The sequence below is a fragment of the Scyliorhinus canicula genome, chromosome 16, assembly GCF_902713615.1.
Source record: "Scyliorhinus canicula chromosome 16, sScyCan1.1, whole genome shotgun sequence".
Taxonomy (NCBI): domain Eukaryota; kingdom Metazoa; phylum Chordata; class Chondrichthyes; order Carcharhiniformes; family Scyliorhinidae; genus Scyliorhinus; species Scyliorhinus canicula.
Genome location: NC_052161.1, coordinates 129,493,222 through 129,516,633, shown reverse-complemented (window position 1 = coordinate 129,516,633; position 23,412 = coordinate 129,493,222). Strand labels below are relative to the sequence as shown.

The 23,412-nt window shown below is 46.1% G+C and overlaps 2 protein-coding genes across 5 annotated transcripts in view; both read right to left on the bottom strand.

The window, feature by feature from the left end:
• Positions 1–23,412, bottom strand: part of LOC119979502 (multiple epidermal growth factor-like domains protein 6) — a 451,484-nt gene that overhangs the window by 67,657 nt on the left and 360,415 nt on the right. For all 4 annotated transcript variants that reach the window (XM_038821813.1, XM_038821816.1, XM_038821815.1 and 1 more), the window contains 5 exons: positions 21,754–21,921; positions 19,101–19,232; positions 8,930–9,058; positions 7,645–7,773; positions 1,071–1,205 (listed from right to left, as the gene is read on the bottom strand). In XM_038821813.1, the coding sequence (XP_038677741.1) occupies positions 1,071–1,205; positions 7,645–7,773; positions 8,930–9,058; positions 19,101–19,232; positions 21,754–21,921 (693 nt within the window). The remainder of the gene's footprint in view (positions 1–1,070; positions 1,206–7,644; positions 7,774–8,929; positions 9,059–19,100; positions 19,233–21,753; positions 21,922–23,412) is intronic.
• Positions 4,729–5,093, bottom strand: LOC119979654 (40S ribosomal protein S20-like). The gene has a single exon (XM_038822182.1). It carries the CDS (start codon positions 5,080–5,082, stop codon positions 4,729–4,731), a length of 354 nt encoding a protein of 117 aa, XP_038678110.1. The 5' UTR covers positions 5,083–5,093.

The following is a 23,412-nucleotide window of genomic DNA, read 5'->3' as shown; positions in this document are numbered from 1 at the left end:
CTCTTTGGAGACAGGCTCTCTTCACAAGGTGTGCAGCCGGAGAATGAGACGGTAAAGGCTATTTTGACTTGCCACGTCCACAGATAAAAAAGGCACCCTACGGATACTGGGGATGATCAACTTTGTTGGTGTGGTGATAACCACTGTAGATATGCATACTTGCAGTAGAGGGATGTATGGCTGTACCAGTAATACAGGTTCCTCCAGTAAGCCCCTGCCGGCTAGCTCCGCCCACAGGGAGCTTGTGTATAAATATGTGTGAGTCACTCAGACCCTAGTCTACAGTTGCAGCCGGAGGAATAGCATCACACAGCAATAAAGCCTCGATTGAACTTGTCTCTCGTCTTTGAGTGCAATTGTTAGCGCCACAGTTGGCAAGTTTATTCCCAACCTGGCAATCAAAACCTCTCAGCACCGAGATATGATAAAAAAGGACATAGTGTTTCAATGGTCTCCCAGTCATGAGCAGGAGTGGCAATCATTGTGCATCTTGTTGACTACAGTGCCAGTGCTAGCATTTCTTGAACCTGCAAAAAAGACCAGAATTTCAGCTCATGTGTCCAAGGATGGCCTGGGAGCGGTGTTACTGCCAAATGGCCTCTTCTGTTTCTAGCTACTCTGCCCCAGCTATTTTGGAATGGGTACTGATTGTTTTAACAGTAGTCACTGCTGCAATGATCTCAGATTTTAAAATGTGTATTTTTGAAACAGTAAATTTTCACTGGGCAGCACATAAATGATATGCAATGTGTTATCAACAGTCTTCAATTTTCATCCCGATGCATATTACTCCACATTTTATGCTGGTGATTAGAACTGTGGCAATTATAGTACCAATGGAGGCCGTTCAGTCCATTGTATCAGCTGCAGCTCCTTTCTGGCCCAATCAAACATTAATTCCACTGCCCTGTTATCCCCACGTGCCGGACAAATGGCAGAATATCGCTCCACATTCCCCCATTACACAAAGAACATTTCTTGTTCCTACTAAAGGAAGGAACATGGATGTGCCGTGGAGTGTTGCTGACCTTCAAACTCTTAAATAACTTTCTGTACGATTGGGCGCTCACCTTTCTGGCAAGTGTCACCGTGGTAACCGGGTTTGCAAGTGCAGCTTCCATCTTTGCGGTCACATTGCAGCGTGTTGCGCTGTTCACAACGACATTCCTTCGAACAGCCAGGCCCATGTGTCCACTTTGGACACGCTGATAGAACGCGGGAAGAGAACAAAGCAATGGTTAGCTGTGTCTCGTGGTTAAAACAAATACTTTGTTCTTCATGAAGCCCTCATGCGAGTAAAAACATTGCAAGCAAATTCAATTACAGCAGGTTTAAATCAAAATCAACACAACAAGAAGAGAAGTGCTGCCAACGTGAAATGCGGCACGGTGGCACAGTCGTTAGCACGGCTGCCTCGCAGCAGCAGCGACCCGGGTTCAATTCCGACCTTGGGTGACTGCCTGTGAGGAGTTTGCATGTTCTCCTCGTGTCTGCATGGGTTTCCTCTGTGGGCTCCTCCCAAAGTCCAAAGATGAGCAAGTTACGGCCATGCTAAATTGCCCCTTTATATCCAAAGGGTAGGTGGGGAGATGGGGATAGAGTAGGGGTGTGGGCCTAGGTAAGGTGGTCTTTCTGAGGGTCGGTTCAGACGCGATGGGCTGATTGGCCTTCTTCTGCCCTGTAGGGATTCTATGGAGCGATACCATTGTGTCCAGCAATGAACTTAATTTCAATACATTTGGGAGCTTGTGTGTACAGTAGCTGTCAGGTTTCCTACTTTACAACAATGTGAAGGTTTCAAAAGTACCTAATTCATTGTAAAGCGCTTTGGGGTGTCCTACGGTCGTGAAAAGATCCACAGAAAAACAATATTGTCCTTTGTTTCTAGCAGCCTTGATGCTACAATAAACCTCAGCATTTTATTCTGATACTATTCCTCTGTTGGCTTTTACAGTGGGCACCACTGCCTAACGTAATTGCTTGATCATGTCTTGTACAAGGGGCCCCTTGTTGGTGTGGGATGCTCTGTATCATTGCCAAACCAGCTGGCAACCACATTCACCTCAGTAAAACAGCCCTCAGCAAACTCCAATAAACATGACATTCTTCGATCTCAAGGCCCAGCCAACAGAAAGCCAGTTTTGACGTCTCAATAGACCTGCCAACCCAAACCACACTTTACAAGAATGGAAACTTGCCAGGTGCCAAAGAAGCTAGACACAACCAAAACTGACTGGCAATGTAGGCCCCGGGAGATTTCAGCTGTTGCTGAGTAAGTAACGGATTTGTTTGATGCTAAATGAAGTAATGAGGTGTAAGAAGTCAAAGTGATTGCTCAGAAACAAGGCTGAATTGGGAGTTCTGCTTTCGGATCGGAATCCAGGCTACAGCCGTGTATGAACATTGTTTCAGTCCACATCATTCTGTTACTATTGTGTGTCTTAGATGGGGTTGTTCATGATCTAGACTGCTTGAGGCAAGACTGTTAGTAAACGCCACCTTTTGTTGAACATTATACTAACAATGTGTAATACAGACTCAACGCAATGCTTTACATAGAACTATCTCTCTCTATGTTCTGTTATCATGATGTGGAGATGCCGGCGTTGGACTGGGGTGAGCACAGCAGGAAGACTTACAACACCAGGTTAAAGTCCAACAGGTTTGTTTCAAATCACTAGCTTTCGGAGCACTGCTCCTTCCTCAGGTGAATGAAGAGGTATGTTCCAGAAACATATATATAGACAAAGTCAAAGATACTGGACAATGCTTGGAATGCAAGCATTTACAGGTAATTAAGTCTTTACAGACCCAGAGATAGGGGTAACCCCAGGTTAAAGAGGTATGAATTATCTCAAGCCAGGACAGTTGGTAGGATTTCGCAAGCCCAAGCCTGATGGTAGGGGAAGAATCTAATGCGACATGAATCCAAGGTCCCGGTTGAGGCCGTACTCATGTGTGCGGAACTTGGCTATAAGTTTCTGCTCGGCAATTTTGCGTTGTTGCGTGTCCTGAAGGCCGCCTTGGAGAACGCTTACCCGGAGATCAGAGGCTAAATGCCCTTGATTGCCGAAGTGTTCTCCGACTGGAAGGGAACATTCCTGCCTGGTGATTGTCACGGGATGTCCGTTCATTCGTTGTGGCATCGTCTGCATGGTCTCGTCAATGTACCACGCTTCGGGACATCCTTTCCTGCAGCGTATGAGGTAGACAATGTTGGCCGAGTCGCACGAGTATGTACCGCGTACCTGGTGGGTGGTGTTCTCACGTGTAATGGTGGTACCCATGACGATGATTTGACACGTCTTGCAGAGATTGCCATGGTGTGGTTGTGTGGTGTCATGATCGCTGTTCTGAAGGCTGGGTAATTTGCTGCAAACAGTGGTTTGTTTGCGGTTGCGCGGTTGTTTGAAGCCAAGTAGTGGTGGTGTGGGGATGACCGTGGCAAGATGTTCATCTTCATTGATGACGTGTTGAAGGCTGCGAAGAAGATGTCGTAGTTTCTCCACTCAGGGCAAGTGCTGGATGACGAAAGGTACCCTGTCAGTTGTGTCCCGTGACGGGACCATGACACCACACAACCATGCCATGGCAATCTCTGCAAGACATGCCAGATCATCGACATGGGTACCAACATTACACGTCAGAACACAACCCACTAGGTATGCGGTACATACTCGTGCGACTAGGCCAACATTGTCTACCTCATACGCTGCAGGAAAGGATGTTTCGAAACGTGGTACATTGACGAGATCATGCAGACGCTGCGACAACGGATGAACGGACATCCCGCGACAATTACCAGGCAGGAATGTTCCCTTCCAGTCGGGGAACATTTCAGCAGTCAAGGGCATTCAGCTTCTGATCTCCGTGTAAGCGTTCTACAAGGCGGCCTTCAGGATGTGCGACAACGCAGAATCGCAGAGCAGGAACTTATAGCTAAGTTCCGCACGCGTGAGTACGGCCTCAACCGAGACCTGGGATTTATGTCGCATTACATTCTTCCCCTACCAACAGGCCTGGGCTTGCGAAATTCTACCAACTGTCCTGTCTTGAGACAATTCACATCTCTTTAACCTGGGGTTACCCCTATCTCTGGGTCTGTAAAGACTTAATTACCTGAAAATGCTCGCATTCTAAGCATTGTCTGGCATCTTTGACTTTGTCTATATATATGTTTCTGGAACATACCTCTTCATTCACCTGAGGAAGGAGCAGTGGTCCGAAAGCTAGTGATCTGAAATAACCCTGTTGGACTTTAACCTGGTGTTGTAAGACTTCTTACTGTTCTGTTATCATGTGATCTTATGTCACTGATGATGTAGACCATATATTTACATATTTAACTTTAACCCTTTATACTACATTTCTCCCCAAGTCTCTGACTCCAATATATACATTATCTTATATCTCCCCCCATGTCTCTGCCTTGTCCTCTGGGCCATAGAGATGCATATTATGGTGGTTTCACCAATCTCCCTCGTCCTGTTCTCATCTCTCTCGGAGATTGTATATCAGGTTCTCCACGTTCTCTATTTAACTCTGCAGAGTAGCATCTGAATTCTCAGGGGTGATTGGTTCTCCATTCAACTTGCCTTCTTGATCATATGGTGTCACACGACATGAGTGTATGCAGAAGAACATAGAACATAGAACGATACAGCGCAGTACAGGCCCTTCGGCCCTCGATGTTGCACCGACATGGAAAAAAACTAAAGGCCATCTAACCTACACTATGCCCTTATCATCCTCTACACCAGGCTCGATACTGATGGAGGTGATCTGTTTCACAATTTCAGATGGACTGTGTAAATCAATCAGACGCTTGTGGATCCTCATTTGGAAGCGATCCCATGTTTTGGAACCTTCACCACAAGGAGTCTTTCTTGTTGTGATACGCAGAGTCTTGGTGGGCATGCGAACAGGTCCCTTGACCTTCAGATTCTTCTCTTTGGCACCACGAATTAGATCAGCACAAACCTTCTCAAGTGATTTTACATTCCGGCTGGTCAAGGTAATTCTAATTTGGTGAATTGCGACCTCCTGTTCGACCGGTGCTTTGCCAGGATCTTTAAATGCCATGGTAACTTCCTGACATTGAACCGGACATTGAGTCCGTATACTTCTTCCCGTCAGAAGTTCTGATGGAGTCAAAACATTTTGAAGTGGTGTGGAACGGTAGCTCCAACAGTGCTAAGTTGATGTCATCATTCTTTTTCATCAAAGCTTTTATCATTCTTATTCCTTTTTCGGCCTCTCCATGGACTTCAAGGAGCTGAGTGAACAAGTGTGGACAGTCTTCAGTAAATTTCTTGAACCTGTCATTCACAGACTGTGGGCCATTCTCTGAAATGACGTGATCTGGAATGCCAGTTCGGCAAGATTTGAAGTTTGTTTTAGGCCCATTGACCATAATATCTGTGCTCCAATATTCCCATTTGATCCAGTGTAATCTCGCCCAAGAATGCCATGTGATTACCTTTTCTTCTTTAGTTTCTTGGATGGAAAATGACCTTAGTTGTTTTTTCCTTTGATTTTGGTGTCGGGGCTTTTTGCTGCAGCATACCAATTCAAAATGGCCTCCCTGCTTTCAGTCTGCATTTTTGGCGGGGAGTTTTTGCATCAGTGCAGTCTTTTCCCGCCACAACGATAACACTGAATGATGGTGGCTACCACACCCTTTTCACTCTTTCACTGTTGACTTTGGTGCACTGTTACTTCTACGTGCCACAATCTGCACTGTATCAGCTGTTTTTCTCCACACTATTTCTTTTTTGTTTCACATAAAAATGCCTTGCTTTCTGACTTCTTTGTGCCTTCTTAACTGGCGTGAGTTCTCCTACCCCATTGTGCCAGTTATGACTTTTAGAGTAGGCATGAATACTCGTAAAAGATAGATAAGGTCTGTGCAACTGTCAAGTTATTTAAATGCAATGCCCTTTAAATTTGGAAAAATATCAGCCTGCTGTGACTCTGAGTTGATAAAAAAAAATGTTTGTAATTTCAATAACGTTTGGCATGAGCCTGAGGGCTAGCATTATAGTATTATTACTGCTGGAACGCTTATGCAACCTATCATTTTTATAGGGAGCTGTAACTTCACAGTTTGATTGACAGCTCCAAGAGTTTAAGGGATTACCTGCCTTTGGTGTGGGGCTGAGTACAAATATTTATTTTTCTAAAGGATTAAGTACTTATGGGGATATGAATGTTTTAAATGGGCTTTTATCAATTAGAGGGGTTTTTAGATTGTGCAGTTTGTAATAGATGCTTAGAACTTTACTTTATCTCATCTCAACATGGCTTTTAAGGTCTGCCCACAGTGGATACTGGGTGATTGGCATGGAGAATGTAAGGGTAAAGAGTGGTGGTGGGTCATGGGTTGGCTTAGAGGATAGAAGGGATGAATGAGGGTTGGCATGGAAGGTATTAGGAACCATTGGGGGTGGTGGAATATCATGGGTTGGAATAAAGGGTATGAGAGGACATTGGAGGTGGGTAGGGGCATGGGTTGGCACAAGATAGAATGATGGCCATCAGGAGTGAGTGGGGATCTGTAAGGTTTAGAGGGTCTAATTTTCAAACACACAACTGGGATGAAATTCCAGAGCTCCAAGGTGGGCCTTTTCACTTGGCGCTGGTTGCCTCCGAACTCTTTCCAGGGACAGCGTGCCCAACTCTAGCATACAATCCGCCCCTAGGACAAAGTTCCCGTTACTCAAGGCACTTACAGAAATTTCCCAACTGCGCACTTGCCACGGGAGCAAAAATTTAGCCCAACATATCTGCCTGCGGATTGAGTTTGGATTCAACTGGGTAAAAGTCTGCATAACCAGGCAGGCTATTAATTTGCAACAAATTGATCTTTGCCTGAAGTGGCTACTTGAATACCTGGTGTGGAAAGTAAACAACGGGATGCTAGTAAAGGCTTACAAATCAGAAAGTTCAAATATGATAGAGCGTTATTTTCCAAATCACATTTCTCTTCCATTTAAACATGGGGAACTTTGTGCAGGTTACCTGCTCCTGGGATGTGGGGCCTCCCCCACAGCTGGTCCACAAATCACCACCAGAAGGGAACCTAGTAATGAGGTACCCAATACCTGCTCAACACCTTTCACCAACAGCCCCGCCATTTATTTAGTGTGTTGACAGTCTATTCTGGCTATCACTGAGCATTGGCACTGCCAGTCTGCAAAGGGCACAGTCCTCTGGTTAGTTCAGTTAGTGGGCACAATTCATTGATGTGGAACATGATTTGTATCTGTCATCGCCAGGAAAGGTCCGTGGGTCAGAATCTAAGGTTTTGCTTCTGTTTGCTTGAGAAAAATCCAGTTGCAATCTGGCCAGTTGATACGTGCAATAGGGACTGTGATATACCGTAGTGAGTTATGCTGTTGTCCATTTGTGCCTGTTTGTTTGTGTGTATGTGTTTGCGAGTGTCTGTCTGCGTGCACATGTGTGCATACAAGTGTGTGACTATGTGCGCTTGCGAGTGTGCGTGTGTGTGTGTGTCAGTGAGTTGGCAAAGGAAAGGTCAATCATAATGGGTGCTCAATCACTCAGGGGATGGCAGGCACCTGTGCAACATCCACCCCCCACTTTCCAACAAACAAACAGCAGGTTCAAAACTTCCCAACTTACACAGATGGCAGAAGCGCCCGTAGAGACCTGGATCACAGAGACAGGCACCATAGGTGCGATGGCAGCGCCCATTGTTGGCACAATTGCATTTCTTGGTGCAGGTCTTCCCGTACAACCCCTTGGGGCAGCCTAAAAGAGAAGGCAGTCAGTCCTGACCATCAACCAGCTTTACTTCAAAGCAAATTCGGGGCATTTTAACATGAATAAGATCAACCGCACATGGAAGATTTGAGAAACGGGGGGTGGGATACAGACTGTCTGGGCACAGGGTGAGTGTGGGGATGGGGTGTGTAGCCAGTTAGTATGGACTCACAAACATGTGAATACACACACACACACACACACATTCACAAATACCACACCAGGGCAGACAGACATACAAGGCTGCACACACAAAGAAACAGTATTCTTGTAGGGTTTCTAAGCCGCGGAATTGTCCATGGTGTCTCCGGGAATTGAAGGTTATAGAACATAGAACATAGAACAGTACAGCACAGAACAGGCCCTTCGGCCCTCAATGTTGTGCCGAGCCATGATCACCCTACTCAAACCCACGTATCCACCCTATACCCGTAACCCAACAACCCCCCCCTTAACCTTACTTTTATTAGGACACTACGGGCAATTTAGCATGGCCAATCCACCTAACCCGCACATCTTTGGACTGTGGGAGGAAACCGGAGCACCCGGAGGAAACCCACGCACACAGGGGGAGGACATGCAGACTCCACACAGACAGTGACCCAGCCGGGAATCGAACCTGGGACCCTGGAGCTGTGAAGCATTTATGCTAACCACCATGCTACCCTGCTGCCCAGGGTATCTCTCCTGAATGGCCCAGGAGAAAAATCATAGGGGCTTTAAGTAAAAATGTTTTATTCTTTTCGATTCTTTGAACACTTTGGTTTATTACTGCAGTTGTAAAAATATTGCAAATGGAGAAAGCGGCATTTTGACTGACAGTTAAGATTAATCGAATTGGGTAAGAGAGAGATTGTACACTGTCCAATTGGGTGTGAGAAAGGAGCTCGCCCGGAGAGTGAGCCATGTGAGGAATGACGGGGGTTGGGCTGCTTTGAGACAGGAGGCCCTGTGCTGAAACCTCCAGGAATGCACCCAACCAAAGTTGGCAAAGCTTGGGGGTTTCTGTTGCGGCCCCGGGGAGATTAAACACCAGACAAAGTCAGTGTGGCACTTCACCACTGGCCTCACCATGGCTTTTTGTGCAACAATGGAGGTCCATTTCATCACAATATAATGTTCCATCATCTACAAGCCAGCTTACCGTCCTCGCACATCTCACCACTGACTCCCGAAGGGCAGCGACATTTCCCAGTCAGCGGGTCACACTTTGCACCGTTCTTACACTTGCACAGGAAGCTGCAGTTTTTGCCAAATGTTCCCTCCGGGCAAGCTGGAGAAAAGGAAAGAAAAAAGAAAAAGCGAGTAAATTATTTACTGTGAACAATTTGCACCATCGGAGAGAAACATAAAAGCAAAGGCCTGTATGGAGCCAATTTCTTTACAGTCACGGGATGTAGGCGTCGCTGGTAATACCAGCATTTTACTGCCCATGATTAACAATAATAAATGTGCCAACACCAGGTTACAATAGGTCTGTTATATCTGGTTGGCACTTTATAATATAGACTCAGCACGGCCCAGTTGCGGGCACTCTGGTTTCTGAGTCAGAGGTCGTGGGTTGAAGCTTCACTTCAGGACTTGACTGCACAGTCTAGACTTAGTGGAGGACTCTGATAGGCATTAAAGAGACAACAGAAAAATAAATAAAGATCTGCATTTATGTGGTGGGAAGGCAGACAGGTGTATATACTCTTTGTTATTTTGCTGTTGAAATATCAAGCTGGTGACCTTGCCTATAATCGTGTTATCTCACCTGAAAACGCTGCACTAGGAGCTTGAATTTGCTCGAGAGTCTGGAGTGAGACAACTTTCTGACTCAGGTGAGAATGCTTCCAACTGAGGTACAGTGACGTTTGGAAAGCAGCAGTGAGTTCTCCAGGATTCCTGGCCAACATTACTCTCTGAATCATTATAACCAAAACCAGATTACCTGTCCACCTTGTTGCTGAACGTAAAATGACTGCCATGTTTGCTGCTTAATGACAGTCAGGCTCTTCAAAATAACTCCTGAGGTTTCTAATCAGTTCTTCTTCGACCCAATCCAAACACGGAGATTTTTGTACCCTCTAAGTGGCTGCAGAATTGTGACCAATTACTGTCCTTTAATTCTTAGGTTAGGTCGTGCTGCCCCTGATATGAAACTTGAGTGACAAAACTCTTTCTTTCATTCATGGACATGGCGTCAAAACCTGCTCAGATCGATCGGATGAAGGCCGTACTCTCCAGCAGCATTTTGTGTTCTGGAGAGCAAGGTTCTGGCTAAGTGAAAGTTCTCCCTTTCTCGCATTCTCACTCTCTTTCCTTCTCACTCTTTACATTTCACATTCCCCTTCACTCTCCATCATTCTCTCTCTCATTTCAAGGAACATTGGAAAGTCGAGGTTCGTGACTGGATCTGCGACATTCTTTTGGCAGCTTGGTGCAAAGGCAGAAAATAACGTCAAGTTATTCGGATAAGTCATTACAGTTTTATAAGAAGGGTTGGCATTTTGCTGCACTTACAAAAAAAGCATTTCAACCCCTTTCAACCCAGCCCCCAAACCCCATACACCCTGGACTCATAAACCTGAAAATGATGGGGAGGCACAATCACAGCAGGACCTACCCCAGTCCCCGGGTAATGAAATAATATAGAGCAGCAGATAACCTGAGCAGGCGAGTTTCAATATTCACAAAGACCCAATACCAGTCTGTGTCCAGTCATGACAACCTCATGGTGCTGAGGATAAGGTTTAGTCAAAGACACAAAAGCACAGTTTTGAACCAATGAGTTATAGGAAAACTAATAGTTAGAGGTAAGATGTTCAGGCCTCACACCTATTATTACCAGTTGCATAAATGATCAATGAATTCTTGTATTACTGCTGGTTATGAGGGGAATCTGAGTGTTACCATTATTATTAGTCACAACAGTGCAAGTTCAATGGGTTAACATTAGTTATTGGTGGAATCAAAGTTCCAACCACCTCTGTTTTCCCCCTTTTAAAATTCATTTTGTACAGGACGTGAGCATCGCTGACTGGGCCAGCATTTATTTCCCAACTCTAACTGCCCTCCATCACAGAGGGCATTTGAGAGTAAGCCACATTGCTGTGGATCTGGAGTCACATGTAGGCCAGACCAGATAGAAATGGCAGATTTCCTTCCCTAAAAGACCAGATGGATTATTACAACAATCGGAAATGGTTGCATGGACTTTTAATTCCAGTTTCTTTTGAATGCAAATTTCACCACCTGCCATGGTGGGATTCGAACCTAGGTCCCAGAGCATTACCCTGGGTCTCTGGATCATTAGTCCAGTGACAATACCACTACTCCACTGCCTTTTCTCAGCTAGTTTTCATCACCTGCTCATGGGTGGCATCAGGTCCTTGGAACTTCACCCACAATAGCTGGTGATGTGAAACGCTGAGTAAATGCACTCAGCTTCAGGGAACCTTTGTTATAAATGTACATACATTGTATTATACGTATTTAGTGCAGTAAGGGTTAAAAGCCTGGGTTAGTGTGTTTATGACTGCAGTAGTGTATTAAAACATCCTGGTTTTTATGACAGCCAGGCGTTTTGGAGCCAGAGGTGCAATCAAAGCATTGTAGAAGTTTGGGCTGATGGATTTTTACTTAGATTAAGAGGCTTCCCCGTGGAGTAGTTAATTCGAGGCACTGTGTTCAGTTTAGTGAGATGATGTAGTTAATGGGACGAACCAGGGGTTCAGCAGTCAGGTGGAGGTTTTCAAAGTTTTGGTGTTTGACTGGAAGGTGAGGAGAGAAGGTTTCTGAAGAAATGCTGATAAAGGTTCTGCATTATTCTGACAGAGTGTCAGGACTTTTTCTTTCAAGCAGACTCAAAAGTTCTCTCTTTCTTAAAATGGACTTTTCAAAGCATCTCTATTAAGCACGTATTCCTGAGTGCTAACTGTATTTAAAAGTGAATTGGGATCTGAGATGGTTTTGTTGTTTGAATGGGAATAAAGATAGCAGTTAAGGGTTATTGTGTCACTCTATTGATTAGCATTGTTTAAGGGGTAATTATAAGCTATTTTTGTGTGGTGTTAAAGATTTTTAAATACTGTGCTAATAATAATGTTTGTTCTAATACACCATGTCCCTATTTTGTGTGAAATCACTCTTGGAGCGAGGTATGCTTTACTTACAGCCTTACAAATTAAAACAAAATATTAGGGTTTCTGTCCAATACCCTAGCCACTACTTGGGTCTGGTCTGGGATTTTAATACTTTTCCAGATAAGTATGTCAAGGAACCAACTAGAAAAGTCTATTTTAGATTTATTATTGTGCAATGAGAAAGGCTTCATGAATGACCTTGAAGTAAATGAGTCTCTAGAGAATAGTGATCATAATATTATAGAATTTATATTGTGTTTAAAAGTGATTTATTTAAGTCCAAGACTAATGTTTTAAATCAGAACGAAGCAAACTACACAGATCTAGGGTGTAAGTTGGTTAAAATAAATAGGAAAACTAGATTAAAGGATAGAATGATAAAAAAGCAATGAGAAATATTTAAAGGGTTAATTCAGAATTTGCAACAAACGTACATCCCAAAAGAATAAAATCTCCATGTGAAAAGTGATCCTACCATGGCTAATAAAAGAAATTAAGGATAGTGGGTGGGATTTTCTATCAACGGGGTTTCCTGTTGTTCACATCCTCCGCCATTGGGAAGCCCACAGCAGAGGGACGCCGCCAGCAGTATCCTGCTGGTGGGGCCGGCCGGTAAATCCCACCCTCTATTAGAAAAGGCATCTAATATTTTGAAGAAGCCTGTGGATTGAGAGGATGTTAGAATTCAGCAAACAATGATCAAGAAATTGATAAAGACTGGGGGGAAAACAAATGCGAGAATAAACTGGAGAGTCATAAGAACAGATGTAAAAGCGGCTACAGGTGTGTAACTAGGAAGAGATTAGCAAAAGTAAATGAGGGTCCTTTAGAGGCAGAGACAGGATGCACAAGAACACAAGAAATAGGATCAGGAGTAGACCATATTGCCAATCAAGCCTAGGATCAGGAGTAGACCATATTGCCAATCAAGCCTAGGATCAGGAATAGACCATATTACCAATCATGCCTAGGATCAGGAGTAGACCATATTGGCAATCAAGCCTAGGATCAGGAATAGACCATATTACCAATCATGCCTAGGATCAGGAATAGACCATATTGCCAATCAAGCCTAGGATCAGGAGTAGACCATATTGCCAATCAAGCCTAGGATTAGGAGTAGACCATATTGCCAATCAAGCCTAGGATCAGGAGTAGACCATATTGCCAATCAAGCCTAGGATCAGGAGTAGACCATATTGCCAATCAAGCCTAGGATCAGGAGTCGAACATATTGCCAATCAAGCCTAGGATCAGGAGTAGACCATATTGTAAATCAAGCCTAGGATCAGGAGATACCATATTGCCAATCAAGCCTAGGATCAGGAATCGACCAAATTACCAATCAAGCCTAGGATCAGGAGTAGACCATATTACCAATCAAGCCTACGATCAAGAATAGACAACATTGCTGATCAAGCCTAGGATCAGGATGAGACCATATTACCAATCAAGCCTAGGATCAGGAGTAGACCATATTGTCAATCAAGCCTAGGATCAGGAGTAGACCATATCGCCTATCAAGCCTAGGATCAAGAGTAGACCATAATGCCAATCAAGCCTACAATCAAGAGTAGATCATATTGCCAATCATGCCAAGGAATAGGAGTAGACCATATTGCCAATCAAGCCTAGGATCAGGAGTAGACCATATTGCCAATCAAGTCTAGGATTAGGAGTAGACCATATTGCCAATCAAGCCTAGGATTAGGAGTAGACCATATCGCCAATCAAGCCCAGGACCAGGAGTAGAACATATTGCCAATCAAGCCTCGGATCAGGAAAAGACAATATTGCCAATCAAGCCTGCTCCACTACTCAATATGATCATGGTTGATCTTGGACTTTAACTTCATTCTATTGCCTGATACCCACATTCCTGAATTCGAGAGACCAAAAGTCTGTCTATCCCAGCCTTAAATCCTCTGCAGGATGGAGTATCCACAACCCCCTGGGGTAGGGAATTCAAAAGATTCCACATTTTTTGAGTGAAGTAATTTCTCCTCATCTCAGTTCTAAATGATCTGCCCCTTATCTTGCGATTGTGTCCCAGTGGTTAGATTCCCTGGCCAGTGGAAACAATTTCTCAGCGTCCGCCCTATCAACCCCCTTCTGAATTTTGTAGATTTCACTCAGATCCGGAGATCTTTACTCAGCCTATCATAGGAAAATCTTCTCATCCCAGGGACAACTGCGTGAACCTTCGCTCTACCACCTCCAATGAAAATATATCCTTTCTTAAATGTGGAGACCGAAATTGCACACAGCACTCTAGATAAAAGCAAATTACCGGTACTGCGGATGCTGGAATCTGAAACAAAAGAGAAAATGCTGGGAAATCTCAGCAGGTCTGGCAGCATTTGTAGGGAGAGAAAAGGGAGCTAACGTTTCGAGTCCGATGACTCTTTGTCAAAGCTAGCAGAGAAAGTGGGAAATATTTATACTGTGGAGTGAGAATGAAAGATGAGTCATAGCCACAGAAACCCAGGGAAACCGGGTGCCAATGGCCACAGATACCAAGGGGAAAGAGTGTCAATGGCAGTCCCCAGAGAGAACAAAAGATGTGAAAGGTCAAACAGCAGGGAAACTAAGATAGAGGATGAACTGTAGGTGTGGTGGAGGGGGGAGGGGGGAGGGGGGGAGGGGGAGGGGGGAGGGGGAGGGGGGAGGGGGAGGGGGGGGAGGGGGGAGGGGGAGGGGGGAGGGGGAGGGGGGAGGGGGAGGGGGGAGGGGGGGGAGGGGGGAGGGGGAGGGGGGGGGGAGGGGGGGAGGGGGGAGGGGGAGGGGGGAGGGGGGAGGAGGGGGGAGGGGGAGGGGGAGGGGGAGGGGGAGGGGGAGGGGGAGGGGAGGGGGGAGGGGGAGGGGGGAGGGGGGAGGGGGGAGGGGGGAGGGGGGAGGGGGGAGGGGGAGGGGGAGGGGGAGGGGGAGGGGGAGGGGGAGGGGGAGAGGGGTGGAGGGGAGGGGGAGGGGGAGAGGGGTGGAGGGGAGGGGGAGGGGGAGAGGGGTGGAGGGGAGGGGGAGGGGGAGAGGGGTGGAGGGGAGGGGGAGAGGGCTGGAGGGGAGGGGGAGAGGGGTGGAGGGGAGGGGGAGAGGGGAGGGGGAGAGGGGTGGAGGGGGGGGGGGGAAGCAAAGGGGAGAAAGGTGCAGGAAAGGTGGATAAGATCCGGGGGGGGAGTCAATGTATATTAGGAAAGAAAGAAATGGTAAAAGACAATTAAAATGAAATGAAAACAAATGGGTCGAGGTGGGGCTGATCATCTGAAGTTGTTGAATTTGATGTTCAGGCTGGAAGGCCTGAACAGCACTTTAGGCCTCACAGCACTCTCAATGTGTTCTCACTAAAACCCTGTACAACTATAGCAAGCCGTCTTTATTCCTGTACTCCAAAACCGTTGCAATAAAGGCCAAAATGCCATTTAGCATTCTAATTGCTTTCTGCACCTGCATGCTAAGTTTCAGTATTCCGTGTACGAGCACACAAGTCACTTTGAATATCGACACTTAAAACTTTCACACATTTTAGAAAATATTGAGCTCCTCTATCCTTATGAAGTCAGTAAATAATTTTACATTTCCCTACATTATATTCTATCTGCCATCCTGTTGCCCACCTGCTTAACCTATCTATATCTCTTTGAGGTCTTTCTGTATCCCCCGCACAACTCACCTTTCCACCTCGCTTGGTATCATCAGCAAACGTAGATACATTATTCTCTGTCTCTTCATTTAAGGCATTAATATAGATTGTAAATAGTTGAGGCCCCAGATCTGATCCTTGCAGCACTCTACTATTCACTGGCTGCCAACTTGAAAAAGCCCTGTTTATGTCCACTCTCCATTTTCTATCCATTAACCAATGCTAAAATATTACCGTAGCTCATTTATTGTCCATGAACCTTTAGTCTAATTCCACAATTAATCTTACTCAATTCCGTAATTACCTTTGTTTAAGTTTAATTTTCCTGTTTGTGATTCGAGTACGTCACTTTCAAACGACATTACTAACTAACCCTAGTTCATGACATAGTTCTAGACCTAAGATAGCTTTATTGCTGGTCAGTTCCACCACATATTGCTCCAAGAAACCGTCACACAAGCATTTTACAAACTCATCTTCCAGTTAAAGTGGGGCGGTAGTTAAAGAGGGGAAATTAATCTGGATCATTCTGGAGAATTGGCGGGGCCGCCACATCCACCAGTCCAACTCTAACCTGACTGGTCCAGCCCAATGTCTGTAATTTGGTGATACAGAGGGAACCTGAGAATCGGGAACTGGGACTTGGGTCCTGATAGCCGCTTCTCTAAGTGAGTGGGGGCTGAGTTGGGAGATGAGAACACATGAGTGCGCGCAATAGTAATTAAAATGTGTCTGTACAGGTTGTCAAAGTCCTTACAGCTCCCAAATGTCTGAAAATAATCATATGCAGCTCTAAGGTTCAGAAAGTTTGGCAATCCCTGGCTATTTAATAGAAATCGTTTGCTCAATTAATTGACAACTCCATCATCATCAGACCATGGACTAGCAGGATGGTAGAAGGTGAACTAGATGTACCTCGGTCTTTTAAAAAAATATTTTTATTGACATTTTTTCATTATAATTCATTCAAAATAATATAAAATAATTAATTCAAGTTACAACGCATGAAGAACCAAAATTAATTTAAATCCTCCAACATTAAACTAAACCCCTTCACAACTGACTAATTCTTTAAAACAGGAAAGGGATGGCTGCCATTTTAGGTAGAACCCAATTGTGGGCCACCCGGATACCAAGATAACAAAAGCTGCATCTGTCCAGGCAAAAAGGTAACATCCCTGATGCACGATCAATTGCACGAAAGACTCAGATTGGTACAACAGAGGCTTTATTACAGTCAGATGCGTGGCCTCCTACTGCAGCTGGCGAAATGGCTGATCAGGAGGAGGTCACGCATATTTATACGGCTCCTTGTGGGCGGAGCTAGCCGGCAGGGGCTACCGGCGAACCTGTAGTGCAGGTCCTACCGTACATCATCTAATACAAGTGCACAGTGGTTCACCACAATCCCCAGATGGGCTCTCCTCCCAGGGGGTTAACCGGGAAGTATTCGCTCTTATCCAGATTCAACTCATACCCAGAGAAGGAGGACCTCGGTCTTCTATGTGTAGCAATTCCTACATTCCTCTGAAGAGTAACAGGCTGGTATTTCCAGTGTCCGCAAGTGACTCACATATCCCAATGGCTGCGGATGATATGTTTATTCTCTCACAAAAATAGTATCTACTGTACAGTAAATTAGTTGTGGAATTCTAGCTGCAGGGAGTGTGTCTGTGGTGAGTCTGTGGTGGAATGAATTATCCCTCATTTCCAACATCTTCGCTCCAAAGTGATTGCTTGCTGAGTCTCTTGTAAACAGCATTCCTCCCCTTGACTACTTAAACAGCCTGCTGCTCAATTTAACTTCTTTAAAGTAATGCAGGCATTTCATTTTTTAAAAATATAATAAAAGAATGAAGTCCCCTGATGGTCCTGTGAGAGTTATGAGCCTCGCCGATCTGGATGGTCCAATGTCCAATCTTAGTATTTGGAAAGAGTTAACTAAGCTCATTCAGGGCGGCATTACGGATACGCGAATTGGTGTGAGGGCCTTGAAAGTGGTGGGGGGGGGGGGGGGGGGGGGGGGAGAGCGGAAATCAGTCAGGAATTCCACACCTATTGCAATCCAGTGATATTTGCTGGAAACTGCACTTGTGGATGTCACGTAAAGACAGGTTTGGCATTTATTTCCATTTTATTCTATGGTTCAACCTTGCCTTTTCCAGGTCTCTGTCGCTACTTCCAAACTGACCACCTAAAGATTCAAGATTCCGATGGCTGCGATTGGCTTAACCTTAGGTTCTCCCTATGGAAAAGCACCTTTCCTCCACAATGTGAGAAATTCCAATCGTGACCTCACATACCTTGGGCAGCACGGTAGCACAGTGGTTAGCACTGTTGCTTCACAGCGCCAGGGTCCCAGGTTCAATTCCTGGCTTGGCTCACTGTCTGTGTGGAGTCTGCACGTTCCCCCCGTGTCTGCGTGGATTTCCTCCGGGCGCTCCGGTTTTCTCCCACAAGTCCCGAAAGATATGGGGCGCGATTCTCCCAAAACGGGAGAAATCGTAAAGCTGGCGTAAAACCCGGGCGGGTTTTACGGCAGCGCGCCCCTTCCCGACCGGGGACCGATTCTGGTCCCCGGTCGGGGCTAGCAGCCCGACGCCGTAGGCTCCGGCAAGACGGGCTTAACGAAAATCGTTAAGCCCGCTTGCCAGAGTTAGCGCCGGCTGACGCGTCATATGACGTCAGCCGCGCATGCGCAGTTTGGAAGACTCCAACCCGCGCATGCGCGGGTGACGTCATCGCGTTTTTGCGCGAAACCCGCGCATGCGCGGGCCGGGTTGCCCCTCAGCCGCCCCGCGAATGGATACTGCGGGGTGGCGGAAGGACAAGTAGTGCGCGGGCATCGGGCCCGCTGCCCGCGATCGGTGCCCACCGATCGCGGGCCCATGGCACCCTTGGCACGGCCGTGGTATGGCCGTACCAATCGGTGCCATGGTTATTAATAGCGAGTTAGTCACGCCGTTTTTACGAACGGCAAGACCAGGTGTGTTTGCCGTTCGTAAAAACGGCAGAAAGGGCTGGGACTTCGGCCCATCTAACAGCTGAGAATCGCTGCCGGCCGTAAAAAAACGGCGGCAGCGATTCGGGACGGGACTTCGGCGGGGGGGGGGGGGGGGGGGGGAGAATAGCGGGAGGGCGGCAAAAATGTCGGGAAGGCCCTCCCGCTATTCTCCCACCCGTCGTGGGGGGCGGAGAATTTCGCCCATGCTGTTCGGTGAATTGGACATTCTGAATTCTCCCTCTGTGTACTTGAATAGGCACCGGAATGTGGCGACTAGCGGTTTTTCACAGTAACTTCACTGCAGTGTTAATGTAAGCCTACTTGTGACGAATAATTCTTATTGCATATGACAGTCATGCATCATTGCACGCTCCGACTCCCAAGCCCTGCTGAGAAGGCTTTGACCTGAATCTTTCCCAAGGATCTTTTTCTGATAGTGCCACACAAAAGGTTCATTTGTAGCTCCCATGTTTATGAACTGACAAGGTCCACGCATGGTTCAAAAACATACTTTAATACAAATGTTCCGAGTTTAAAATTTACTTACTCTGGTTACACAAGATCCCAGTCCAGCCTTCTGGGCAAATACATCCATCTCGAGCCTCATTGCAAAGGCCACCATTCTTACAGTCCTCACAGATCAAGCTGCAGTCATGTCCAAAGGTACCATCCCAGCACACTGCAAACAATATCCATATAGTTATACAAACAGATCCAATACAGAATTTCAGTGGGATATTATATCATTGCAGTATCCTCCAGGCCCAATACAGAATTCCACCAGAATACTATGGTAACCTGCTATATCCAAAGTATTGTTCTCTCCAAAATGACTCCATGTTACCCCTCCTAAATCATGAGTGGAGCCGGGGGAGGGCGGGCTGGCGCTGCCGAACTTCAGTAATTACTATTGGACAGTGAACATATCCATGATCAGGAAATGAGTGGTGGGGGGAGGGTCGGTATGGGAGCGTGTGGAGGCGGCTTCATGCAAGGGCACCAGTTTGGGGGTGTTGGTAACTGCGCCTCTGCCGTTCCCGCCGGCATGTTACTCCACCAGCCCCATGGTGGTGGCGGCTCTGAGGGTCTGGGGGCAATGGAGGAGGCATGTGGGAGCAGAGGGAGCATCGGTGTGGTATCCAATCTGTAATAATCACCGGTTTGCCCCGGGAAGGATGGATGGAGGGTTTCGGAGATGGCAGAGAGCAGGGACTGAGAGGTTGGAGGTTATGTTTATAGAGGTCAGCTTTCATAGCCTGAGGGAGCTGGAGAAGAAATTTGGATCGGCGAGGGGAAACAAATTTATGTACCTGCAGATATGGGACCTCTTACACAGGTAGGTTTCAACCTCCCCGCTCCTACCATCAAGGGGGATACAGGACAGGGTAGTTTCTAGAGTGTGGGTGGGAGAAGGGAGGGTCTCTGACATTTACAAGGAACTCATGGGGTCAGAGGAGATGCAGACTGAGGAGCCGAAGCGCAAGTGGGAAGAGGAGTTGGGAGGAGAGATAGAGGATGGTCTCTGGGCGGATGCGTTGAGTAGAGTCAACGCGTCCACAACATGTGCCAGGCTCAGCCTGATACAAATCAAGGTCCATCACTGGGCTCACATGACAGTGGCCTAGATGAGCACGTTCTTTGGGGTAGAAGATAGGTGCGCAAGGTGTGCGGGAGGGCCTGCCCAAACATGCCCAAAGTTGAGGGGATTCTGGCAGGGGTTTACGGATGTCATGCCCATGGTGTTAAAAACAAGGGTGGCACTGAGTCTAGAGGTGGCGATTTTCAGAGTGTTGATAGATCCAGGAATCCAAGAGGACAAAGAGGCAGATGTTCTGGCCTTTGCTTCCCTGGTCGCCCGGAGACGGATTCTATTAGCTTGGAGGGACTCAAAGCCCCCGAAGTCGGAGACCTGGCTATCGGACATGGCTAGCTTTCTCTGAATGGAGAAAATCAAGTTCACCTTGAGAGGGTCACTGTTAGGGTTCGCCCGGAGGTGGCAGCCGTTCGTCGACTTATTTGCAGAAAATTAACCGTCAGCAGAGGGGGGGGGGGGGGGGGGGGGGGGGGGGGAACTGGGGGTTAGCTTAGTTTAGAGTAGGGGGTTAGTAAAGGTGGGACCTGTAAGGGAGGATGACGGCTTTTGCACTATGTTTATAAATCCATGTACATTGTTTATTTTGTTGTTGTTCTAAAACCATAAATACCTCAATAAAATGTTTATTAAAAAGATAATCAAACACCTCAAACCCATATCCCCATGTGCATCTGCGTTTAACTTTTCCACATTGTGAAATATGAATCGCCAAATTTCTATTGTTGTTCAGTAAAACACACACCATACCACATTTGCCAGATTTTAGCCCATTCACTTCATCTATCTGTATCCCTTGTAGTCTCCTTATGTCCTCTTTACAACTTACTTTCCTAACTATCTTTGTATGATCAGCAAATTTAGCAACTATTCCTTCAGTCCCTTCATCCCAGTCATTCATATAAATTGTAAAAGGTGGAGGTCCCAGCACTGGTCCCTGCGGCAGACCACTTGTTGCAACTTGCCCACTAGAAATGAGCTATTTATGCCTGCTCTCTGTTCCCTGTTAGCTAGCCAATTTTCTGTCCATGCCAATATGTTACCTACCACACCAGGAGCTTTTATTTTCTGCTATAACTTTAATGTGGTACCTTGCCTTCTGAAAATCTAAGTATAGTACATCCACTATTTCCCCATTATCCACAGCACATGCTACTTCTTCAAAGAACTCCAATAAATTGGTTCAACATGATTTCACTCTCAGAAAATCATGTTGATTTTGTCTAATTACTGTGCCCTGTTATAACATCTTTCATAATAACTTTTAACATTTTCCTCATGACAGATGTTAAGCTAAGTTTCCTGCTTACTGTCTCCCTTGCTTTTTGAATAAAGAGGTGCATTCACTATTTTCCCATCTAATGGAAACTTCCCCAAATCTCGGGAATTTGGGGGAAATTAAAACCAATGCATCAACGATATCATTCGCCACTTCTTTTAAGACCTTAAGATGATGTCCATCAGGACTCAGGGACTTGTCAACCCACAGTTCTTAATGGTCTTGAAGTGGTTCATTCACAAATTACCATCACGGTAAAAAACATTGGAACCTCCAAGCCATGTAGAACTGAGAAGGTTACAAAGAATTAATTGCACTGACGAGTCTCACCAAAACTTTGCGACAGGGTAAATTCCCCTCGTGCTTCCTCTTCCCCGCCTTCTTCATTCTCGTCATCAAACAATTGGGTTAGTTCCTCGCCATGGTAGAATGTCACCTCGGGATAGTGCCTTCCAAAACCAGGCCGGCCATTCAGCGCCTCTACTGGGTCGTCCAGAGCTGAAAAGGGAGAAAGAATCAAGCCACGCAGAATCAAGAGGTTCATTTCAGAGTTATCCTGTCAATCACCATCCCAGCCATCTCCAGGTGGCACAAAACCTAACCTTTCACCTGGCTTGGATTTCACTTTGACTCAACCCTGATCATTTCAACTTAGTGTTGCCAAAGAAAACAAAGAGTGTTCCAGGATTCTCAGCTCGATCTCTCCCGCAAAGAACTTTTAATAAAAAACCAAAGACTCTCGAGGGTAAAATATAGAAATAACGTTGGACGATTTATGCAAAAATAATTAATATTTTACAAATGGCATGGACTATTGCAGTCAACTTCACTCCCAAAGTTCAGAAAATCCTACATGTTATTTTCACAACTCTGAATCACTTTCTATGTCAAACATGAAAACAGTTCTGTCTTGAATGTGTCACCACTATTCTCCAGCCCAATCCCTCTTGCAAATATTCATTACCCGCTATATAAAGCAGTTAAAGCTGTTCACTTTGCTTCTACTGAGTTTGAATGCAAGACACTTTGTAATGTCTGTGCTTATGTTAATGTGGAGCATTTTACTGAAGTTCCATTCATCAAGACCCCTGGTCACTGCAGTTAGATTACCCATTTGAAAGTATTTTAGAATAGCGATTTCCCCCTTTATGACAGAGTTCTGGTGACGCCCAACTTCTCCTTGCACCAGCTAAGATCCCTTATTTTGTGTTGGGGCTCAGAACGTCGACATGGTCAAGAGGGAATTTACCAGTGAAAGGTGGAGAACGTGGGTGGCGAGAAGACCCATGGAAGAACCATAAAGGAGCAACGCCCTCTAAAATTATAAGAGAAGTCTTTGGCCGAGACAAGGGCTTTCAGCAGTGAAGTGTCAGGGAGCAACAAGGAGAAGGGACGTGCATATCACTGCCAACAATTACTTGACGGACTGTGATGAAGGATGACTGTGTCATTCATTAAAAATGGCACCTGGGTTAGATTAAAGGCATTTTCTACACCGACGGCAGGTGCTGAGATTGTAGGCAGGTGTGTCAGGAAAATAGAGGGGAGCATTCTGGTATGGCACCCCGATGTATCCCCACTACTGGGAAACATTCCCAAGGTCAGGCTGGTAACAGGATCGGCTGACCACTCCATCGAGGTGGGCTGCCAATTAGGAAGGTGAAGGCTTCAATTAGGGATGATTTTGCATCATCACCAGAACTTTTCCACGTGTGGAGCCCCCCCCCCAGGCATGCAGAGACTGCCATCTTATTGGAGGCAGCTTCCTTGTGGCAGGCCTGGATTATCGGAGTTGGAGGTCCCATGGCCCAATGACAGGACTGTGTGGGTGATTGGCTGAGTCCAGTCCTCCAAAGAAGCTTTTCCTCTTTTCTGATGTCTCTACCAGCTTCTGGAGTCTTTAGTGTAGCTCTTATGTGTTGGCCGGCAAGAGTGTTTCCAAGTTAAAACATTGTCTTGGCCTCTTGCACCTTCCGTCAGCAGCACTCA